Source organism: Mustelus asterias, chromosome 2 (genome assembly GCF_964213995.1).
Source record: "Mustelus asterias chromosome 2, sMusAst1.hap1.1, whole genome shotgun sequence".
Classification (NCBI taxonomy): domain Eukaryota; kingdom Metazoa; phylum Chordata; class Chondrichthyes; order Carcharhiniformes; family Triakidae; genus Mustelus; species Mustelus asterias.
In genome coordinates this window covers 2696806-2715895 of record NC_135802.1, presented here as the reverse complement: position 1 = coordinate 2715895, position 19090 = coordinate 2696806, and the positions used below count along the sequence as shown (strand labels likewise).

The 19090-nt window shown below is 47.5% G+C and overlaps 1 protein-coding gene across 1 annotated transcript in view; it reads right to left on the bottom strand.

Annotated features, from left to right (window-relative positions):
* scrib (scribble planar cell polarity protein) overlaps positions 1-19090 on the bottom strand; it is a 322951-nt gene that overhangs the window by 72450 nt on the left and 231411 nt on the right. The window contains exon 19 of the mRNA XM_078230184.1: positions 9900-10056. Coding sequence (XP_078086310.1) covers positions 9900-10056 — 157 coding nt within the window. The remainder of the gene's footprint in view (positions 1-9899; positions 10057-19090) is intronic.

The following is a 19090-nucleotide window of genomic DNA, read 5'->3' as shown; positions in this document are numbered from 1 at the left end:
CCTTAGCAGCCCACTTCCAGTTCTCAGTTTAAAATTAAGAAAAGAAAAGAAAGCTACTCGGTTTCCAACAGAGTAATGATATCATTGTTCTGTTGGAAACCTGGCTTGAAGAGGGACAACATTAGCAGCTCAGTATCCCTGGATATGGGGTGTTCATGATGTTGAGATGCCGGCGTTGGACTGGGGTGAACACAGTAAGAGTTTTAACAACTCCAGGTTAAAGTCCAACAGGTTTATTTGGTAGCAAATACCATTAGCTTTCGGAGCGCTGCTCCTTCGTTAGATGGAGTGGAAATGCGGCGTGTTCATACAGGAAAGAGAGAGGGTAAAATGATGAGGGTGTTACATTAGGGACAGAAAGAGGCCAGTCAGCCCATTGAGTCTGCTCCACCATACGATCTGCTCCTGGCTGATCTACCCTGCCTATTCCATCTATCCTGCATCGACCCTGTCTATTCCATCGACCCTCCCTGTTCCACCCCCCCTGCCTGTTCCACCCCTCCTGCCTGTTCCAACCCCCTGCCTGTTCCACCCCCCCCTGCCTGTTCCACCCCCCCCTGCCTGTTCCACCCCCCCTGCCTGTTCCACCTCCCCCATCTATTCCATTCAGCATCCTGGTAAATCTCCTCTGCACTCTCTCCAGCGCTTCCACATCCTTCTTATAGTGAGGTGACCAGAACTGCACACAATATTCCAAATGTGGTCTCACCAAGGTCCTGTACAGTTGCAGCATAACCCCACGGCTCTTAAACTCCAACCCCCTGTTAATAAACGCTAACACACTATATATAGGCCTTCTTCACGGCTCTATCCACCTGAGTGGCAACTTTCAGAGATCTGTGGATATGAACCCCAAGATCTCTCTGTTCCTCCACATTCCTCAGAACCCTGCCGTTGACCCTGTAATCCGCATTCAAATTTGTCCTCCCAAAATGAATCACCTCGTACTTATCAGGGTTAAACTCCATCTGCCATTTTTCGGCCTAGCTTTGCATCCTATCAATGTCTCTTTGCAGGCTACAACAGCCCTCCACCTCATCCACGACTCCACCAATCTTGGTGTCATCAGCAAATTTACTGATCCACCCTTCAGCCCCCTCCTCTAAGTCATTAATAAAAATCACAAAGAGCAGAGGACCAAGCACTGATCCCTGTGGTACACCGCTGGTAACTTGTCTCCAGTCTGAAAATTTTCCATCCACCACCACATTCTGTCTTCTAAGAGATAGCCAGTTACTTATCCAATCGGCCAAATTTCCCTCTATCCCACACCTCCTTACTTTCTTCATGAGCCGACCATGGGGGACCTTATCAAACGCCTTACTAAAATCCATGTATATGATATCAACTGCCCTACCTTCATCAACACACTTAGTTACCTCCTCAAAAAATTCAATCAAATTTGTGAGGCACGACTTGCCCTTCACGAATCCGTGTTGACTATCCCGGATTAAGCTACATCTTTCCAAATGGTCATAAATCCTATCCCTCAGGACCTTTTCCATTAACTTACTGACCACCGAAGTAAGACTAACCGGCCTATAATTACCAGGGTCATTCCTTACAACAATTGATAAACCTTAGTTTCTAAATTAACTGATAAATCTGACTAATACTTAACACAGTTTACAAGTTGCAATTAAACTTAATTAGACCCTCTTTCCCCGATCCACCAAATTCCCACATCCTTGGTCTCCATCTCACTCGGATGCAGTCTCCTGTCTCAAACTGCTCCCCTTGTCGTTTGAACAACCAGTCTCTTATTTTGACTCTCTGTTGAGTCACTAACTTAGCTTCCGGCGACACAACTTCACACCAACTGAACCAATTACTTTCAGCTGATTGACAGGTAGCGACAATGACCAGACAGTTAGTCTGAGTGAGTGAGAAAGTAAATCTGGATCAAAGCAAATTACTGAGGATGCTGGAAGCTGAAACCACTGCCAGACCTGCTGAGATTTTCCAGCATTGTCTCTCTTGAGAAAGTAAGTCTGTATGAATGAGCAAGCCTTTAAGAATAAGTCTGTGTGTGTGAGAGAGAGAGAGAGAGAGAGAGAGAGAGAGTGTGCGTGTGAGAGAGAGAGAGAGTGCGTGTGAGAGAGAGAGTGCGTGTGAGAGAGAGAGAGAGTGCGTGTGAGAGAGAGAGAGAGTGCGTGTGAGAGAGAGAGTGCGTGTGAGAGAGAGTGCGTGTGAGAGAGAGTGCGTGTGAGAGAGAGAGAGTGCGTGTGAGAGAGAGAGAGTGCGTGTGAGAGAGAGAGAGAGTGCGTGTGAGAGAGAGAGAGTGCGTGTGAGAGAGAGAGAGTGCGTGTGAGAGAGAGAGAGTGCGTGTGAGAGAGAGAGAGAGTGCGTGTGAGAGAGAGAGAGAGTGCGTGTGAGAGAGAGAGTGCGTGTGAGAGAGAGAGAGTGCGTGTGAGAGAGAGAGAGTGCGTGTGAAAGAGAGAGAGTGCGTGTGAGAGAGAGTGCATGAGAGAGAGAGAGAGTGCGTGTGAGAGAGAGTGCGTGTGAGAGAGAGAGAGTGCGTGTGAGAGAGAGAGAGTGCGTGTGAGAGAGAGAGAGCGTGTGAGAGAGAGAGAGCGTGTGAGAGAGAGAGTGCGTGTGAGAGGGAGATAGTGCGCGTGTGAGAGGGAGAGAGTGCGCATGTGAGAGAGAGTGCGTGTGAGAGAGAGTGCGTGTGAGAGAGAGAGAGTGCGTGTGAGAGAGAGAGAGTGCGTGTGAGAGAGAGTGCGCGTGTGAGAGAGAGAGTGCGCGTGTGAGAGAGAGAGTGCGCGTGTGAGAGAGAGTGCGCGTGTGAGAGAGAGAGAGTGCGCGTGTGAGAGAGAGAGTGCGCGTGTGAGAGAGAGTGCGCGTGTGAGAGAGAGTGCGCGTGTGAGAGAGAGTGCGCGTGTGAGAGAGAGTGCGCGTGTGAGAGAGAGTGCGCGTGTGAGAGAGAGTGCGCGTGTGAGAGAGAGTGCGCGTGTGAGAGAGAGTGCGCGTGTGAGAGAGAGTGCGCGTGTGAGAGAGAGTGCCCGTGTGAGAGAGAGTGCCCGTGTGAGAGAGAGTGCCCGTGTGAGAGAGAGTGCCCGTGTGAGAGAGAGTGCCCGTGTGAGAGAGTGCGCGTGTGAGAGAGAGGGAGCGTGTGAGAGAGAGAGTGAGCGTGTGAGAGAGAGAGAGTGAGCGTGTGAGAGAGTGAGCGTGTGAGAGAGAGAGAGTGAGCGTGTGAGAGAGAGTGAGCGTGTGAGAGAGAGAGAGTGAGCGTGTGAGAGAGAGAGAGTGAGCGTGTGAGAGAGAGAGAGTGAGCGTGTGAGAGAGAGTGTGTGAGCGTGTGAGAGAGCGTGTGTGAGAGAGAGCGAGCAAGCGTGTGTGTGAGAGAGAGAGAGAGCGAGCGAGCGTGTGAGAGAGAGAGAGAGAGAGAGAGCGAGCGTGTGTGTGAGAGAGAGAGAGCGAGCGAGCGTGTGAGAGAGAGAGAGAGAGAGAGCGTGTGAGAGAGAGAGAGGGCGAGCGAGCGTGTGAGAGAGAGAGAGAGCGAGCGAGCGTGAGAGAGAGAGAGAGCGAGCGAGCGTGTGAGAGAGAGAGAGAGAGAGAGAGCGAGCGTGTGAGAGAGAGAGCGAGCATGTGAGAGAGGGAGAGCGAGCGAGCGTGTGAGAGAGAGAGAGAGAGAGCGAGCGAGCGTGTGAGAGAGAGAGCGAGAGAGAATTAGCAAAAAAATTAGAAAGCAAGACCTTAAATGTAGCAATCTCTGGATTACCCCCAGAGGAACGTGCGAGTGAGTGCAGAAATAGGAGGATAAAGCAGATGAATGTGTGGCTGCAAAGATGGTGCAGGAGGGAGAGCTTTAGATTCCTGGGACACTGACTCTGGCGCACCTGGACTAACCGGACAGGTTGCTCCTGAACAGAGCTGGGACTGAGTTCCTTGTGGAGCGTTTTGCTCGTGCTGTTGTGAGGGGCTTCAAACTAACTCGACAGGGGGCGGGAAGGCAGAGGAAATATTGGAGAGGAATACCAAGGTACACAAAATACTGGGAGAGAGAGAGATAGCACTCGGATAGAGAATAGTAAGTTAAGGTGGAGTAAGGGAGAAAGTAATGATGTGTAAATCAGGATTATAGTGTATGTATGTGAATGCACGGACTGTCGTTAACAAGGCTGAAGAGTTACCGGCACAGATTGCCAAGTGGAAATATGATGTTGTGACAATAACAAAGACCTGGTTAAAGGAGGGGCAGGACTGGGTGTTAAATATTCCTGGGAACAAGGTGTTCAGAAAAGATAGGAGAGGAAGGAAATGTGGAGGGAGGTATTATTGGCTAAGGAGCGCATTGCAGTGTTGGAGAACGAGGATGTCCCAGAGGACCCGGGACAGAATCAGTTTGTCTGGAGCTAAGGAACTAAAAGGGTTCAATGACATTGCTCGGTGTAGTCTATAAACCACCAACGAGTGAGAAGGATGGAGAGGAACAAACCTGCAGGGAAATTCCAGAGAGATGCAAACATTATAGAGTAGCTATAATAGGAGACCTTAATTACCCAAGCGTAGGCTGGGACAGTAGGAATGTGGGGGTTTTCACAGTAACTTCATTGCAGTGTTAATGTAAGCCTACTTGTGACACTAATAAATAAACTTAAAGAGTGGAGATAGACAAAAATTCCTACATTGTGTTCAGGAGAATTTTCCACAGCAGTGTGTGTCCAGCTAACAGGAAAGGAGGTGAGAATGTTAAAGATGCAGGTATTTTAAGAGTAAACCAGGACAAGCCTCAGACTGAGTTGAAAGCAGGCGATGTTCACTCAGCCTGTAGTAAAGAGCTGGGTTTTCCCCAATGGGAGGCTGCTTCTGTTAAGAAGAGCTGTAGAGATAAACCACAGAACTACAGAGTCTCACGTCAGTAGGAGGGAAACTATTGGAGAAGCTTCAGAAGAAGAGCATCTTTCTCCACTTGGAGAGGCAAAGCTTGATCAGGGATCGTCAGCATGGCTTCATCAGAGGGAGGTCATGCCTAACAAATTTGATTGAATGTTTTGAGGAGGTAACCAGATGTGTAGACGAAGGTAGTGCAGTCGATGTAGTTTGTATGAATTTTAGCAAAGCCTTTGACGAGGTCCCACATAGGAGACTGGTATAGAAGGTAAATTCATCACTCTCTGGCTGAAGAAATTCCTCCTCATCTCTGTTTTAAAGGATCGTCCCTTTAGCCTGAGGTTGTGCCCTCTGGTTCTAAGTTTTTCTACTTGTGGAAACATCCTCTCCACGTCTACTCTATCCAGGCCTCGCAGTATCCTGTAAGTTTCAATAAGATCCCCCCTCATCCTTCTGAACTCCAATGAGTACAGACCCAGAGTCCTCAACCGTTTCTCATACAACAAGCTCTTCATTCCAGGGATCATTCTTGTGAACCTCCTCTGGACCCTTTCCAACACCAGCACATCCTTCCTTAGATACAGGGCCCAAAACTGCTCACAATACTCCAAATGGGGTCTGACCAGGGAAAAGCCTGGGAGCTGGGAGCACACATCTGTGGTGGGTAAATTGTTGGAAGGTATTTTGAGAGACAGGATCTACAGGCATTTAGAGATGCAAGTACTGATTAGGGACAGTCAGCATGGCTTTGAGTGGAAAATCATGTTTCACAAATTTGATTGAGTTTTTTGAAGGGGTAACCAAGAAGGTAGATGAGGGCAGTGCAGTTGATGTTGTCTATATGGACTTTAGCAAGGCCTTTGACAAGGTACCGCATGGTAGGTTGTTGCATACGGTTAAATCTCACGGGATCCAGGGTGAGGTATCTAAATGGATACAAAATTGGCTTCTTGACAGAAGCCAGAGGGTGGTTGTAAAGAATTGTTCTTCAAACTGGAGGCCTGTGACCAGCGGTGTGCCTCAGGGATCAGTGCTGGGCCCACTGTTATTTGTCATTTATGTTAATAATTTGGATGAGAATATAGGAGGCATGGTTAGTAAGTTTGCAGATGACACCAAGATTGGTGGCATGGTGGACAGTGAGGAAGGTTATCTCCAATTACAACGGGATCTTGATCAATTGGGCCAGTGGGCTGACGAATGGCAGATGGAGTTTAATTTAGATGAATGCGAGGTGATGCATTTTGGTAGATTGAACCAGGGCAGGACTTACTCAGTTAATGGTAGGGCGTTGGGGAGAGTTACAGAACAAAGAGATCGAGGGGTACATGTTCATAGTTCCTTGAAAATGGAGTCACAGGTGGACAGAGTGGTGAAGAAGGCATTCGGCATGCTTGGTTTCATTGGTCAGAACATTGAATACAGGAGTTGGAATATCTTGTTGAAGTTGTACAAGACATTGGTAAGGCCACACTTGGAATACTGTGTGCAATTCTGGTCACCCTATTATAGAAAGAGTGCAGAAAAGATTTACTAGGATGCTACTGGGACTTGATGGATTGAGTTATAAGGAGAGGCTGGATAGACTGGGACTTTTTTCTCTGGAGCGTAGGAGGCTGAGGGGTGATCTTATAGAGGTCTATAAAATAATGAGGGGCAGAGATCAGCTCGATAGTCAATATCTTTTCCCAAAGGTAGGGGAGTCTAAAACTAGAGGACATAGGTTTAAGGTGAGAGAGGGGAGCTACAAAAGTGTCCAGAGGGGCAATTCTTTCACACAGAGGGTGATGAGTATCTGGAACAAGCTGCCAGAGGCAGTAGTAGAGGCGGGTACAATTTTGTCTTTTAAAAAGCATTTAGATAGTTACATGGGTACGATGGGTATAGAGGGATATGGGCCAAATGCGGGCAATTGGGATTAGCTTAGGGGTTTAAAAAAAGGGCAGCATGGACAAGTTGGGCCGAAGGGCCTGTTTCCATGCTGTAAACCTCTATGACTCGATGACCAGAGCCTTATACAGCCTCAGAAGTACATCCCTGCTCTTGTATTCTAGCCCTCTCGACATGAATACTAACATTGCATTTGCCTTCCTAACTGCCGACTGAACCTGCATGTTAACCTTAAGAGAATCTTGAACAATGGCTCCCAAGTCCCTTTGTGTTTCTGATTTCCTCAGCATTTTCCCATTTAGAAAATAGTCTAAGCCTCCATTCCTCCTTCCAAAGTGCATAACCTTGCACTTTTCCACATTGTATTCCATCTGCCACTTCTTTACCCACTCTCCTAACCTGTCCAAGTCCTTCTGCAGCCCCCCTGCTTCCTCAATACTACCTGTCCCTCTACATATCTTTGTATCATCTGCAAATTTAGCAACAGTGCCTTCAGTTCCTTCCTCCAAATCGTTGATGTATATTGTGGAAAGTTGTGGTCCCAGCACTGACCCCTGAGACACACCACTAGTCACCGGCTGCCATCCTGAAAAAGACCTCTTTATTCCCACTCTCTGCCTTCTGCCAGTCAGCCAATCCTCTATCCATGCCAGGATCTTACCATTAACACCATGGGCTCTTAACTTATTTAACAGTCTCCTATGCGTCACCTTGTCAAAGGCCTTCTGGAAATCTAAATAAATCACATCCACTGGTTCTCCTTTATCTAACTTCCTTGTTACCTCCTCAAAGAACTCTAACAGATTTGTCAGACATGACCTCGCCTTGACAAAGCCGTGCTGACTCAGTCCTATTTTATCATGCACTTCCAAGTACTCTGCGATCTCAGCTTTAATAATGGGCTCTAAAATCTTGCCAGTGACCGAAGTCAGGCTAACCGGCCTATAATTTCCTGTCTGCTGCCTCCCTCTCTTCTTAAATAGCGGCGTTACATTAATAGGCCTAACCACAAAGTAGGCTGGGAGAGGAGGAAATCGGAGCTGGAAAAGCAACCTGCCTCCTACCCCCACTTCAGTATGAATTCCACCGAGGCCAGGTTGGAATGTTCCATCAATGTGAGGATTAGTGAGACACATCTCCTCGGCTCAGCCCAGTGCTCAGCCCTTCCCTGGTTATCAAGGCCTCGGGCCTAGTCTGCCTCTCTCGCTCTGATCTCACGGATAGGCTCTGCAGTTTAGCACTTCCTAATAGGCATTTCTATTCACTACTGGTCTTTTCTTGAGAAACATTAAGGTAGACAAGTCCCCAGGGCCTGATGGGATATACCCCAGAATACTGAGAGAGGCAAGGGAGGAAATTGGTGGGGCCTTAAGAGAAATCTTTGTATCCTCACTGGCTGCAGGGGAGGTCCTAAAGGATTGGAGAATAGCCAATGTTGTTCCTTTGTTTAAGAAGGGTAGCAAGAATAATCCAGGTAATTACAGGCCGGTGAGCCTTACATCAGTGGTAGGGAAATTATTGGAGAGGATTCTGCGAGACAGGATTTATTCCCACTTGAAAATAAGTGGACGTATTAGTGAGAGGCAACATGGTTTTGTGAAGGGGAGGTCGTGTCACACGAACTCGATCGAGTTTTTTGAGGAAGTGACGAAAATGATTGATGAGGGGAGGGCAGTGGGTGTTGTCTACATGGACTTCAGTAAGGCCTTTGACAAGGTCCCTCATGGCAGACTGGTGCAGAAGGTGAAGTCGCATGGGATCAGAGGTGAGCTGGCTCGGTCAAAGAAGACAGAGGGTAGCAGTGGAAGGGTACGTTTCTGAATGGAGGGCTGTGACAAGTGGCGTTCCTCAGGGATCAGTACTGGGACCTTTGCTGTTTGTAATATATATAAATGATTTGGAGGAAAATGTAACTGGATTGATTAGAAAGTTTGCGGACGACACAAAGGTTGGTGGATTTGCAGATAGCGATGAGGACCATCAGAGGATACAGCAGGATATAGATCAGTTGGAGAATTGGGTGGAGAGATGGCAGATGGAGTTTAATCTGGACAAATGTGAGGTAATGCATTTTGGAAGGTCTAATACAGATAGGAAATATACAGTAAATGGCAGAACCCTGAAGAGTATTGATAGGCAAAGGGATCTGGGTGTACAGGTACACAGGTCACTGAAAGTGGCAATGCAGGTGGAGACGGTAGTCAAGAAGGCATACGGCATGCTTGCCTTCATCGGCTCCGGTATTGAGTTTAAAAATTGGCAAGTCATGTTGACGCTTTATAGAACCTTAGTGAGGCCGCACTTGGAATATAGTGTTCAATTCTGGTCGCCACACTACCAGAAGGATGTGGAGGCTTTGGAGAGGGTAGAGAAAAGATTTACCAGGATATTGCCTGGTATGGAGGGCATTAGCTATGAGGAGAGGTTGGAGAAACTTGGTTTGTTCTCACTGGAGCAACGGAGGTTGAGGGGAGACCTGATAGAAGTCTACAAGATTATGAGGGGCATGGACAGAGTGGATAGTCAGAAGCTTTTTCCCAGGGTGGAAGAGTCGATTACTAGGGGGCACAGGTTTAAGGTGCGAGGGGCAAGGTTTCAAGGAGATGTACGAGGCAGATTTTTTACAGAGAGTGGTGGGTGCCTGGAACTCGTTGCCGGGGGAGGTAATGGAAGCGGATACAGTAGTGACTTTTAAGGGGGGTCTTGATAAGTACATGAATGAGATGGGAATAGAGGGATATGGTCCCCAGAAGCGGAGGGGACTTTAGTTAAGTCGGGCAGCATGATCGGTGCAGGCTTGGAGGGCCGAAGGGCCTGTTCTTGTGCTGGAATTTTCTTTGTTCTTTGTTAATTATAAATGGTTTGCTTTGACACTGAATTTCAAAACAAAAGCAAGTTTAATGTAGTGCCAAACCTTCCTTCAAAATTGCCCTTGGGCCTCTCGAGTGAGAAAAAATCAGACTGTGGCCCACATGCAAAAGGGTTGAAGAAGCCTACGTAAATTAATCAAATTGGCATCAGGCATTTGGTTATTACAGCACTGAGGTATCAGGACATCCGTATTTACTGTGTGGGATCATCATTACCACCAACATCCCCCCTCACCCCACCGCCCTTACCTACTCCAACCCCCTCCCCCTCCCCATCCACCCCACAAACACTTCCTTGCATACCTTCCTCTTCCTTCATCTTCCTGAGATCATCCTCTGCGACCAGTGACACTCTCTTGGGTTTCTCTGCGACTTGCTGTTTCACATCAATCTCAAAGTATTTCTGTCTGTCACGGAACGACCGCTGCTCTGGGCTGTCCAATCCACTGGGAGACGGCACCTTAGAAAATAGGACAGAATGATTCACATTTCAGTCAATGACGGCAGCTAAAACAACACAGCTGTATACGTCCCTCAATAGCTCTGACAAAGCGTCATCCAGACTGAAACGTTGGCTCTATTCTCTCTCCACAAATGTTGTCAGACCTGCTGAGATTTTCCAGCATTTTCTGTTTCTGTCCCTCAATATTGCTGGTTGCAGATTGTACCTTCAACAAACTCTCTGTACAGCCAGGCTTTGTGGCATCCTGAAAAGTCAGCCTCCTCCCCAGTCGTGCAACCAATACTCTCTGTCTTTCACTGACACAGAGAGAGCAGGAACCCTCCAATACTGATGGATAGTTCACAGACCAATCTCCCACTCCTGTATCTGGGCAGTGTCAATATTGTCAGGCAGCTAGTTCCGATGGGGATAATTAAACACTATCCCTGACACTGGGTTAAGATTTACAAGGTGGGGTTTCAAGAGAGTTGTGATCTGGAGGGAAAATATCGGGTGAGTTGTTTTATCTCTTTGTTCTTGTGATCGGAGAGCGACAGGCATTCATTTCTCATCCATGATTGTTCTTGAGGTGCTGCTGAGCTGCCTTCTTGAGCCACTGCAGTCCCTGAGGTGTAGGTACACCCACAGTGCTGTTAGGGAGGGAGTTCCAGGATTTTGACCTCGCGACAGTGATGGAATGGCCGATATATTTCCAAGTCAGGGCACGGTGGCACAGTGGTTAGCATTGCTGCCTCACAGTGCCAGGGACCTGGGTTCGATTCCCGGCTCGGGTCACTGTCTGTGTGGAGCTTGCACATTCTCCTCGTGTTTGCGTGGGTTTCCACCTGGTGCTCCGGTTTCCTCCCACAATTCAAATTGCAAGAAAGAAGGTCTCTTACTACCTCAAGAACTGGCCAAGAAAATTGCAGAAAAATCCAATCGCAACCTTAGAAAAGCATTGCTTGTGTGTGAAGCCTGCAGAGTTCAACAATATCCATTTTCGTGCGGATTAGGATGATTGGCCATGCTAAATTGCCCCTTCGTGTCAGGTGGTGGTGAGCTGCCTTCTTGAATCAGTGCTGTACATGTTCTGTGGGTTGACCAATAGTGCTGTTAGGGAGGGAATTCCAGGATTGTGACCCAGCGACAGTGAAGGAACGACCGATATATTTCCAAGCCAGGATAGTGAGTGACTCGGAGGGGAATCTCCAGGTGGGGGTGTTCCCAGGTATCTGCTGCTCTTGTCCTTCTAGATGGAAGTGGTCGTGGGTTTGGAAGGTGCTGCCTAAGGAGCCTTGGTGAGTTGCTGCAGTGCATCGTGTAGACGGTACACACGGCTGTCACTGTGCGTTGGTGGTGGAGGGAGTGGGTGTTTGTGGATGGGGTGCTGATCAAGCGGGGCTGCTTTGTCCTGGATGGTGTGGAGCTTCTTGAGTGTTGGAGCTGCACCCATCCAGGCATGTGGGGAGTGTTCCATCACACTGCTGACTTGTGCCTTGTAGATGGTGGACAGGCTTTGGGGAGGCAAGGAGTAAGATGAGCTAAAAGGGGTCATGAAAAAGCATTGGCCAGCAGGAGTAAGGAAAATCCCAAGGCTTTTTACACATATATAAAGAGCAAGAGGGTAGCCAGGGAGAGGGTTGGCCCACTCAAGGACAGGGGAGGGAATCTATGTGTGGAGCCAGAGGAAATGGGAGAGGTATTAAATGAGTACTTTGTGTCAGTATTCACCAAACAGAAGGACTTGGTGGATGATGAGTCTGGGAAAGGATGTGTGGATAGTTTGAGTCATGTTGAGATCAAAAAGGAGGAAGTATTGAGGTTCTTGAGAAACATCAAGGTCGACAAGTCTCCAGGGCCTGATGGGATATACCCCAGAATACCTAGAGAGGCAAGGGAGGAAATTGCTGGGGCCTTGGGAGAAATATTTGTATCCTCGCTGGCTACAGGGAAGGTCCCAGAGGATTGGAGAATAGCCAATGTTGTTCCTTTGTTTAAGAAGGGTAACAAGAATAATCCAGGTAATTACAGACCGCTGAGCCTTACATCAGTGGTAGGGAAATTATTGGAGAGGATTCTTCGAGACAGGATTTATTCCCACTTGGAAAGAAATGGATGTATTAGTGAGAGGCAACATGGTTTTGTGAAGGGGAGGTCGTGTCTCACGAACTTGATTGAGTTTTTCGAGGAAGTGACAAAGATGATTGATGAGGGGAGGGCAGTGGATGTTGTCAACATGGACTTCAGTAAGGCCTTTGACAAGGTCCCTCATGGCAGACTGGTGCAGAAGGTGAAGTCGCATGGGATCAGAGGTGAGCTGGCAAGGTGGATACAAAACTGGCTCGGTCAAAGAAGACAGAGGGTAGCAGTGGAAGGGTACGTTTCTGAATGGAGGGCTGTGACAAGTGGTGTTCCTCGGGGATCAGTACTGGGACCTTTGCTGTTTGTAATATATATAAATGATTTGGAGGAAAATATAACAGGATTGATTAGAAAGTTTGCGGACGACACAAAGGTTGGTGGATTTGCAGATAGCGATGAGGACCATCAGAGGATACAGCAGGATATAGATCAGTTGGAGACTTGGGCGGAGAGATGGCAGATGGAGTTTAATCCGGACAAATGTGAGGTAATGCATTTTGGAAGGTCTAATACAGATAGCAAATGTACAATAAATGGCAGAACCCTTAAGAGTATTGATAGGCAAAGGGATCTGGGTGTACAGGTACACAGGTCAGTGAAAGTGGCAATGCAGGTGGAGAAGGTAGTCAAGAAGGCATAAGGCATCATCGGCCGGGGTATTGAGTTTAAAAATTGGCAAGTCATGTTGCGGCTTTACAGAACCTTAGTGAGGCCGCACTTGGAATATTGTGTTCAATTCTGGTCGCCACACTACCAGAAGGATGTGTAGGCTTTGGAGAGGGTACAGAAAAGATTTACCAGGATGTTGCCTGGTATGGAGGGCATTAGCTATGAGGAGAGGTTGGAGAAACTTGGTTTGTTCTCGCTGGAGCGACGGAGGTTGAAGGGAGACCTGATAGAAGTCTACAAGATTATGAGAGGCATGGACAGAGTGGATAGTCAGAAGCTTTTTCCCAGGGTGGAAGAGTTGATTACTAGGGGGCATAGGTTTAAGGTGCGAGGGGCAAGGTTTAAAGGAGATGTACGAGGCAGATTTTTTACAGAGAGAGTAGTGGGTGCCTGGAACCCGTTGCTGGGGGAGGTAGTGGAAGTGGATACATTAGTGACTTTTAAGGGGCGTCTTGACAAATACATGAATAGGATGGGAATAGAGGGATATTGTCCCCGGAAGCATAGTGGGTTTTAGTTCAGTCGGGCAGCATGGTCGGTGCAGGCTTGGAGGGCCGAAGGGCCTGTTCCTGTGCTGTAATTTTCTCTGTTCTTTCAGGCAGGAGGTAAGTTACTCGCTGAAGGATTCTTAGCCTCTGACCTGCTCTTGCAGCAGTTTCTGGTCAGTGATAACCCCCAGGATGTTGATAGTGGGGGATTTAGAGATGGGAATGCCATTGAATGTCAAGGAGAGTTGGTGAGATTCTACCTTGTTGGAGACAGCCAGTCGTTGTGTGGTACCGGTGTGGCACGAATGAATACAATTTGCCTCCTCCACCAGTACCATCTACAAGACACACTGCAGCAACTCGCCAAGGCTCCTTCGGCAGCACCTTCCAAACCCTCGACCACTTCCATCTAGAAGGACAAGAGCAGCAGATACCTGGGAACACCCCCACCTGGAGATTCCCCTCCGAGTCACTCACTATCCTGGCTTGGAAATATATCAGACGTTCCTTCACTGTCGCTGGGTCACAATCCTGGAACTCCCTCCCTAACAGCACTGTCTACACCTCATGGACTGCAGTGGTTCAAGGAGGCAGCTCACCACCACCTTCCTGAGGGCCATTAGGGATGGGCATTAAATGCCTGTGACTCTCAGTCTGAATCATAGAATTTCTACAGTGCAGAAGGAGGCCATTCGGCCCAATGAGTCTGCACCAACTCTCTGACAGAGCATCTTACTCAGGCCCTCCCCTCCGCTCTCTCCCCGTAACCCCACACATTTACCATGGCTAATCCCCCTAACCTACACATCTCGGGACATTCTTTTAAGTTAGAAAAAAGTGATATTAAAATGAATGACAGACATGTCCAGTTCTTGGCGTGTCACTGATAATGTATTTGCACTAACTCCAGCACAATACTTCCAGCATCACAATATCCCAGTGAAGACAGTTATCTCCCATTGCAACGGGATCTTGATCATTTGGACCAGTGGGCTGCCAAATGGCAGATGGAGTTTAATTTAGACAAATGTGAGATGATGCATTTTGGTAGATTGAACCAGGGCAGGACTTACTCAGTTAATGGTAGGACGTTGTGGAGAGTTACAGAACAAAGAGACCTAGGGGTACATGTTCATAGCTCCTTGAAAGTGGAGTTACAGGTGGACAGAGTGGTGAAGAAGGCATTCGGCATGCTTGGTTTTGAAGGGGACGACTTTTATGCTTAATATCATGGACATTTTTACGCGTTTATATCGAATTTATTTTGCCCGGCAATGAATGATGGAAATATTGTCAGCAGCTCACAGCAACGCGATGACTCATAGAGAGGTTCCTTGCACCCTCTAAATCACTACAGATAGTTTTAATCACTTTAGACTCCAGGCAGGGAAACATAGACAATAGCTCAACTGATTAGATTATGCAAGGAGTTCAAATCACAAAGGGAACTCTCCAGAAAGAGATCGGCCCGGGAGAAATAGGATCACTTCACCATTAGCCACAGATCAACCCCACCCATCTATAATGGCTTTTCAATACTTCGCTATTGTGTCACCGCTTTGTGTCAATTGCTGATAGTTTTAGTAGGTACTGATCGTGTAACTTGTAGTAAATGACAATAACCCACGTGGGTCCCATTCATGCTGCTGTCAGCAACCGCTTTGAATGAGCCCATTACCATCCGCTTGGCGCGAAGTTCAAAACCCTATAAATTGTAAAGTGCACAATGGCCGGGGGAAGCAGTTGGCCAGCAGCTGTGTTCCCCCAGGCCTGTGGTTTGTTATTTTGGACAGGGAATAAAGCTTGTGTTGCCTTTTATACTGTACTCATGTCTGCTTGAGATTTTAAGCTGGTAGGAAGCAAAAACTTCCCTTTCCAGTTTCATTGGTCAGAACATTGAATACAGGAGCTGGGACGTCTTGTTGAAGTTGTACAAGACATTGGTAAGGCCACACTTGGAATACTGTGTGCAATTCTGGTCACCCTATTATAGAAAGGATATTATTAAACTAGAAAGAGTGCAGAAAAGATTTACAAGGATGCTACCGGGACTTGATGGATTGAGTTATAAGGAGAGGCTGAATAGACTGGGACTTTTTTCTCAGGAGTGTAGGAAGCTGAGGGGGTGACCTTATAGAGGTCTATAAAATAATGAGGGGCATAGACAAGGTAGATAGTCAATATCTTTTCCCAAAGGTAGGGGAGTCTAAAACTAGAGGGCATAGGTTTAAGGTGAGAGGGGAGAGATACAAAAGTGTCCAGAGGGGCAATTTTTCACACAGAGTGTGGTGAGTGTCTGGGACAAGCTGCCAGAGGCAGTAGTAAAGGCGGGTATAATTTTGTCTTTTAAAAAGCATTTAGATAGTTACATGGGTACGATGGGTAGAGAGGGATACGGGCCAAATGCGGGCAATTGGGATTAGCTTAGGAGTTTAAAAAAAAGGGCAGCATGGACAAGTGGGGCCAAAGGGCCTGTTTCTATGCTGTAAACCTCTATGACTTTATCCCTAACATTTAGGCTTAGCTTGTTGTCCTGGGCCTTTCTCTGTGGCCAAGGACTGCCTCAGTAACTGAGGGATGAAGACTGAGAGTGAACAATGTGTGAATATCCTCCTTTCTGACCATATGACGGAGGGAAGGTCATTGATGAAGCAGCTGAAGGTGGTTGGGCCGAGGACACTGACCCTGAGGGACTCCTGCAGAGATGTCCTGGAGCTGAGATGACTGACCCTCCACAACCACAACCATCTTCCTATGACTCCAACCAGCGGAGAGTTTCCCCTGATACTCAATGATTCCAGTTTCACGAGGGCTCCTTGATGCCACACTCGGTCAAATGTTGCCTTGCTGTTAAGAGTGTTTGAAAACACTCAGATTGAGGGGTTGTACTTTCCCGTGTTGAACTCCACTGAACATAGTTTCCATCAGTGACACAATTTACTGTGTAAATCCCGGGGTGCATGCAAGGGAGCATTCAATGGGCTGTAGGACCTCCTTCCATGCTGTAATATGTTATGATTCTATGATGAACAATGAGCAAGAGTAGGCCCATTAAGCCCCTCGAGTATGTGCTCCCATTTAATAGGATCATGGCTGATTTGACAGCAAACCCATTCTGAATCTGCCTATCCCTGAATGCCGATCATCCCCATGCTTTTGGACAGTGCCCCCACCTCGGACAGTGACCCCCGCACCCCTCCGGAGGTTGAACTCCTCAGACAGTAAGCCCCTGGGATGGAGACCTGATTTGCAGTGGGAGTCCTGTATACTGAGACTCCCTTTCGAGGATGGCTTTAGGGATGTATTATCCCCGCAGTGTAAGCAGCAGCTCAGATCAGACCATCCAACGTCCTGGGAGATGTGTCAATCCTGGTGCACACTGAACTTTTCCACTGTCGGTATGATCTTTGCAACTCGATTCAATTATAGGCCTGACACCAGCGAATCATGCTGTATTACAGGACTGACACCAGCGAATCATGCTGTATTACAGGACTAACACCAGCGAATCATGCTGTATTACAGGACTGACACCAGCGAATCATGCTGTATTACAGGACTGATACCAGCGAATCATGCTGTATTACAGGACTGATACCAGCGAATCATGCTGTGTAACAGGACCAATACCAGCCAGTTGTGCTGTATTACAGAACTGATACCAGCCAGTCGTGTTGTATTACAGGACATATACCAGCCAGTCATGCTGTATTACAGGACGGATACCAGCCAGTCATGCTATATTACAGGACTGATACCAACGAGTCATCCTGTATTACAGGACAGATACCAGCCAGTCATGCTGTATTACAGGACGGATACCAGCCAGTCATGCTGTATTACAGGACGGATACCAGCCAGTCATGCTATATGACAGGACAGATACCAATGAGTCATGCTGTATTACAGGACTGATACCAGCCAGTCATGCTATATTACAGGACTGATACCAATGAGCCATCCTGTATTACAGGACTGATACTAGCCAGTTGTGCTGTATTACAGAACTGATACCAGCGAGTCATTTTGTATTACAGGGCTGATAACAAAGAACAAAGAAAATTACAGCACAGGAACAGGCCCTTCGGCCCTCCAAGCCTGCACCGACTTAACTAAAACCCTTTACCCTTCTGGGGACCATATCCCTCTATTCCCATCCTATTCATGTATTTGTCAAGAAGCTCCATGAAAGTCACTACCGTATCCGCTTCCACTACCTCCCCCGGCAACGAGTTCTAGGCACCCACCACTCTGTGTGTAAAAAACCTGCCTCATACATCTCCTTTAAAACTTGCCCCTCGCACCTTAAACCTGTGCCCCCTAGTAATTTACTCTTCCACCTTGGGAAAAAGCTTCTGACTATCCACTCTGTCCATGCCTCTCATAATCTTGTAGACTTCTATCAGGTCTCCCCTCAACCTCAGTCGTTCCAGTGAGAACAAACCAAGTTCTCCAACCTCTCCTCATAGCTAATGCCCTCCATGCCAGGCAACATCCTGGTAAATCTTTTCTGTACCCTCTCCAAAGCCTCCACATCCTTCTGGTAGTGTGGCGACCAGAATTGAACACTATATTCCAAGTGCGGCCTAACTAAGGTTCTATAAAGCCGCAACATGACTTGCCAATTTTTAAACTCAATACCCCGGCCGATGAAGGCAAGCATGCCGTATGCCTTCTTGACTACCTTCTCCACTTGCATTGCCACTTTCACTGACCTGTGTACCTGTACACCCAGATCCCTTTGCCTATCAATACTCTTAAGGGTTCTGCTATTTACTGTATATTTCCTATCTGTATTAGACCTTCCAAAATGCATTACCTCACATTTGTCCAGATTAAACACTATCTGCCATCTCTCCGCCCAAATCTCCAACTGATCTATATCCTGCTGTATCCTCTGATGGTCCTCATCGCTATCTGCAAATCCACCAACCTTTGTGTCGTCCGCAAATTTACAAATCAAACCAGTTCCATTTTCCTCCAAATCATTTATATATATATTACAAACAGCAAAGGTCGCAGCACTGATCCCTGAGGAACGCCACTTGTCACAGCCCTCCATTCAGAAACGCACCCTTCCACTGCTACCCTCTGTCTTCTTTGACCCATCTTTGCCTCTCGCACCTTAAACCTGTGCCCCCTAGTAATTGACTCTTCCACCCTGGAAAAAAGCTCTTGACTATCCACTCTGTCCATCTTCTTTGACCGAGCCAGTTTTGTATCCACCTTGCCAGCTCACCTCTGATCCCATGCGACTTCACCTTCTGCACCAGTCTGCCATGAGAGACCTTGTCAAAGGCCTTACTGAAGTCCATGAAGACAACATCCACTGCCCTACCCTCATCAAGCATCTTCGTCACTTCCTCAAAAAACTCGATCAAGTTAGTGAGACACGACCTCCCCTTCACAAATCCATGCTGCCTCTCACTAATATGTCCACTTAATTCCAAGTGGGAATAAATCCTGTGTCGAAGAATCATCTCTAATAGTTTCCCTATCATTGATGTAAGGCTCACTGGCCTGTAAATACCTGGATTATTCTTGCTACCCTTCTTAAACAAAGGAACAACATTGGCTATTTTTCAATCCTCTGGGACCTCCCCCGTAGCCAGTAAGGATACAAAGATTTCTCTCAAGGACCCAGCAATTTCCTCCCTCACCTCTCTCAGATACCAGTGAGTCATTCCAGGGGCTCCATGCAATGCGTTTCCCACATTCTGATATGTGAACACTGGTGTGCCTCGGCACAGACA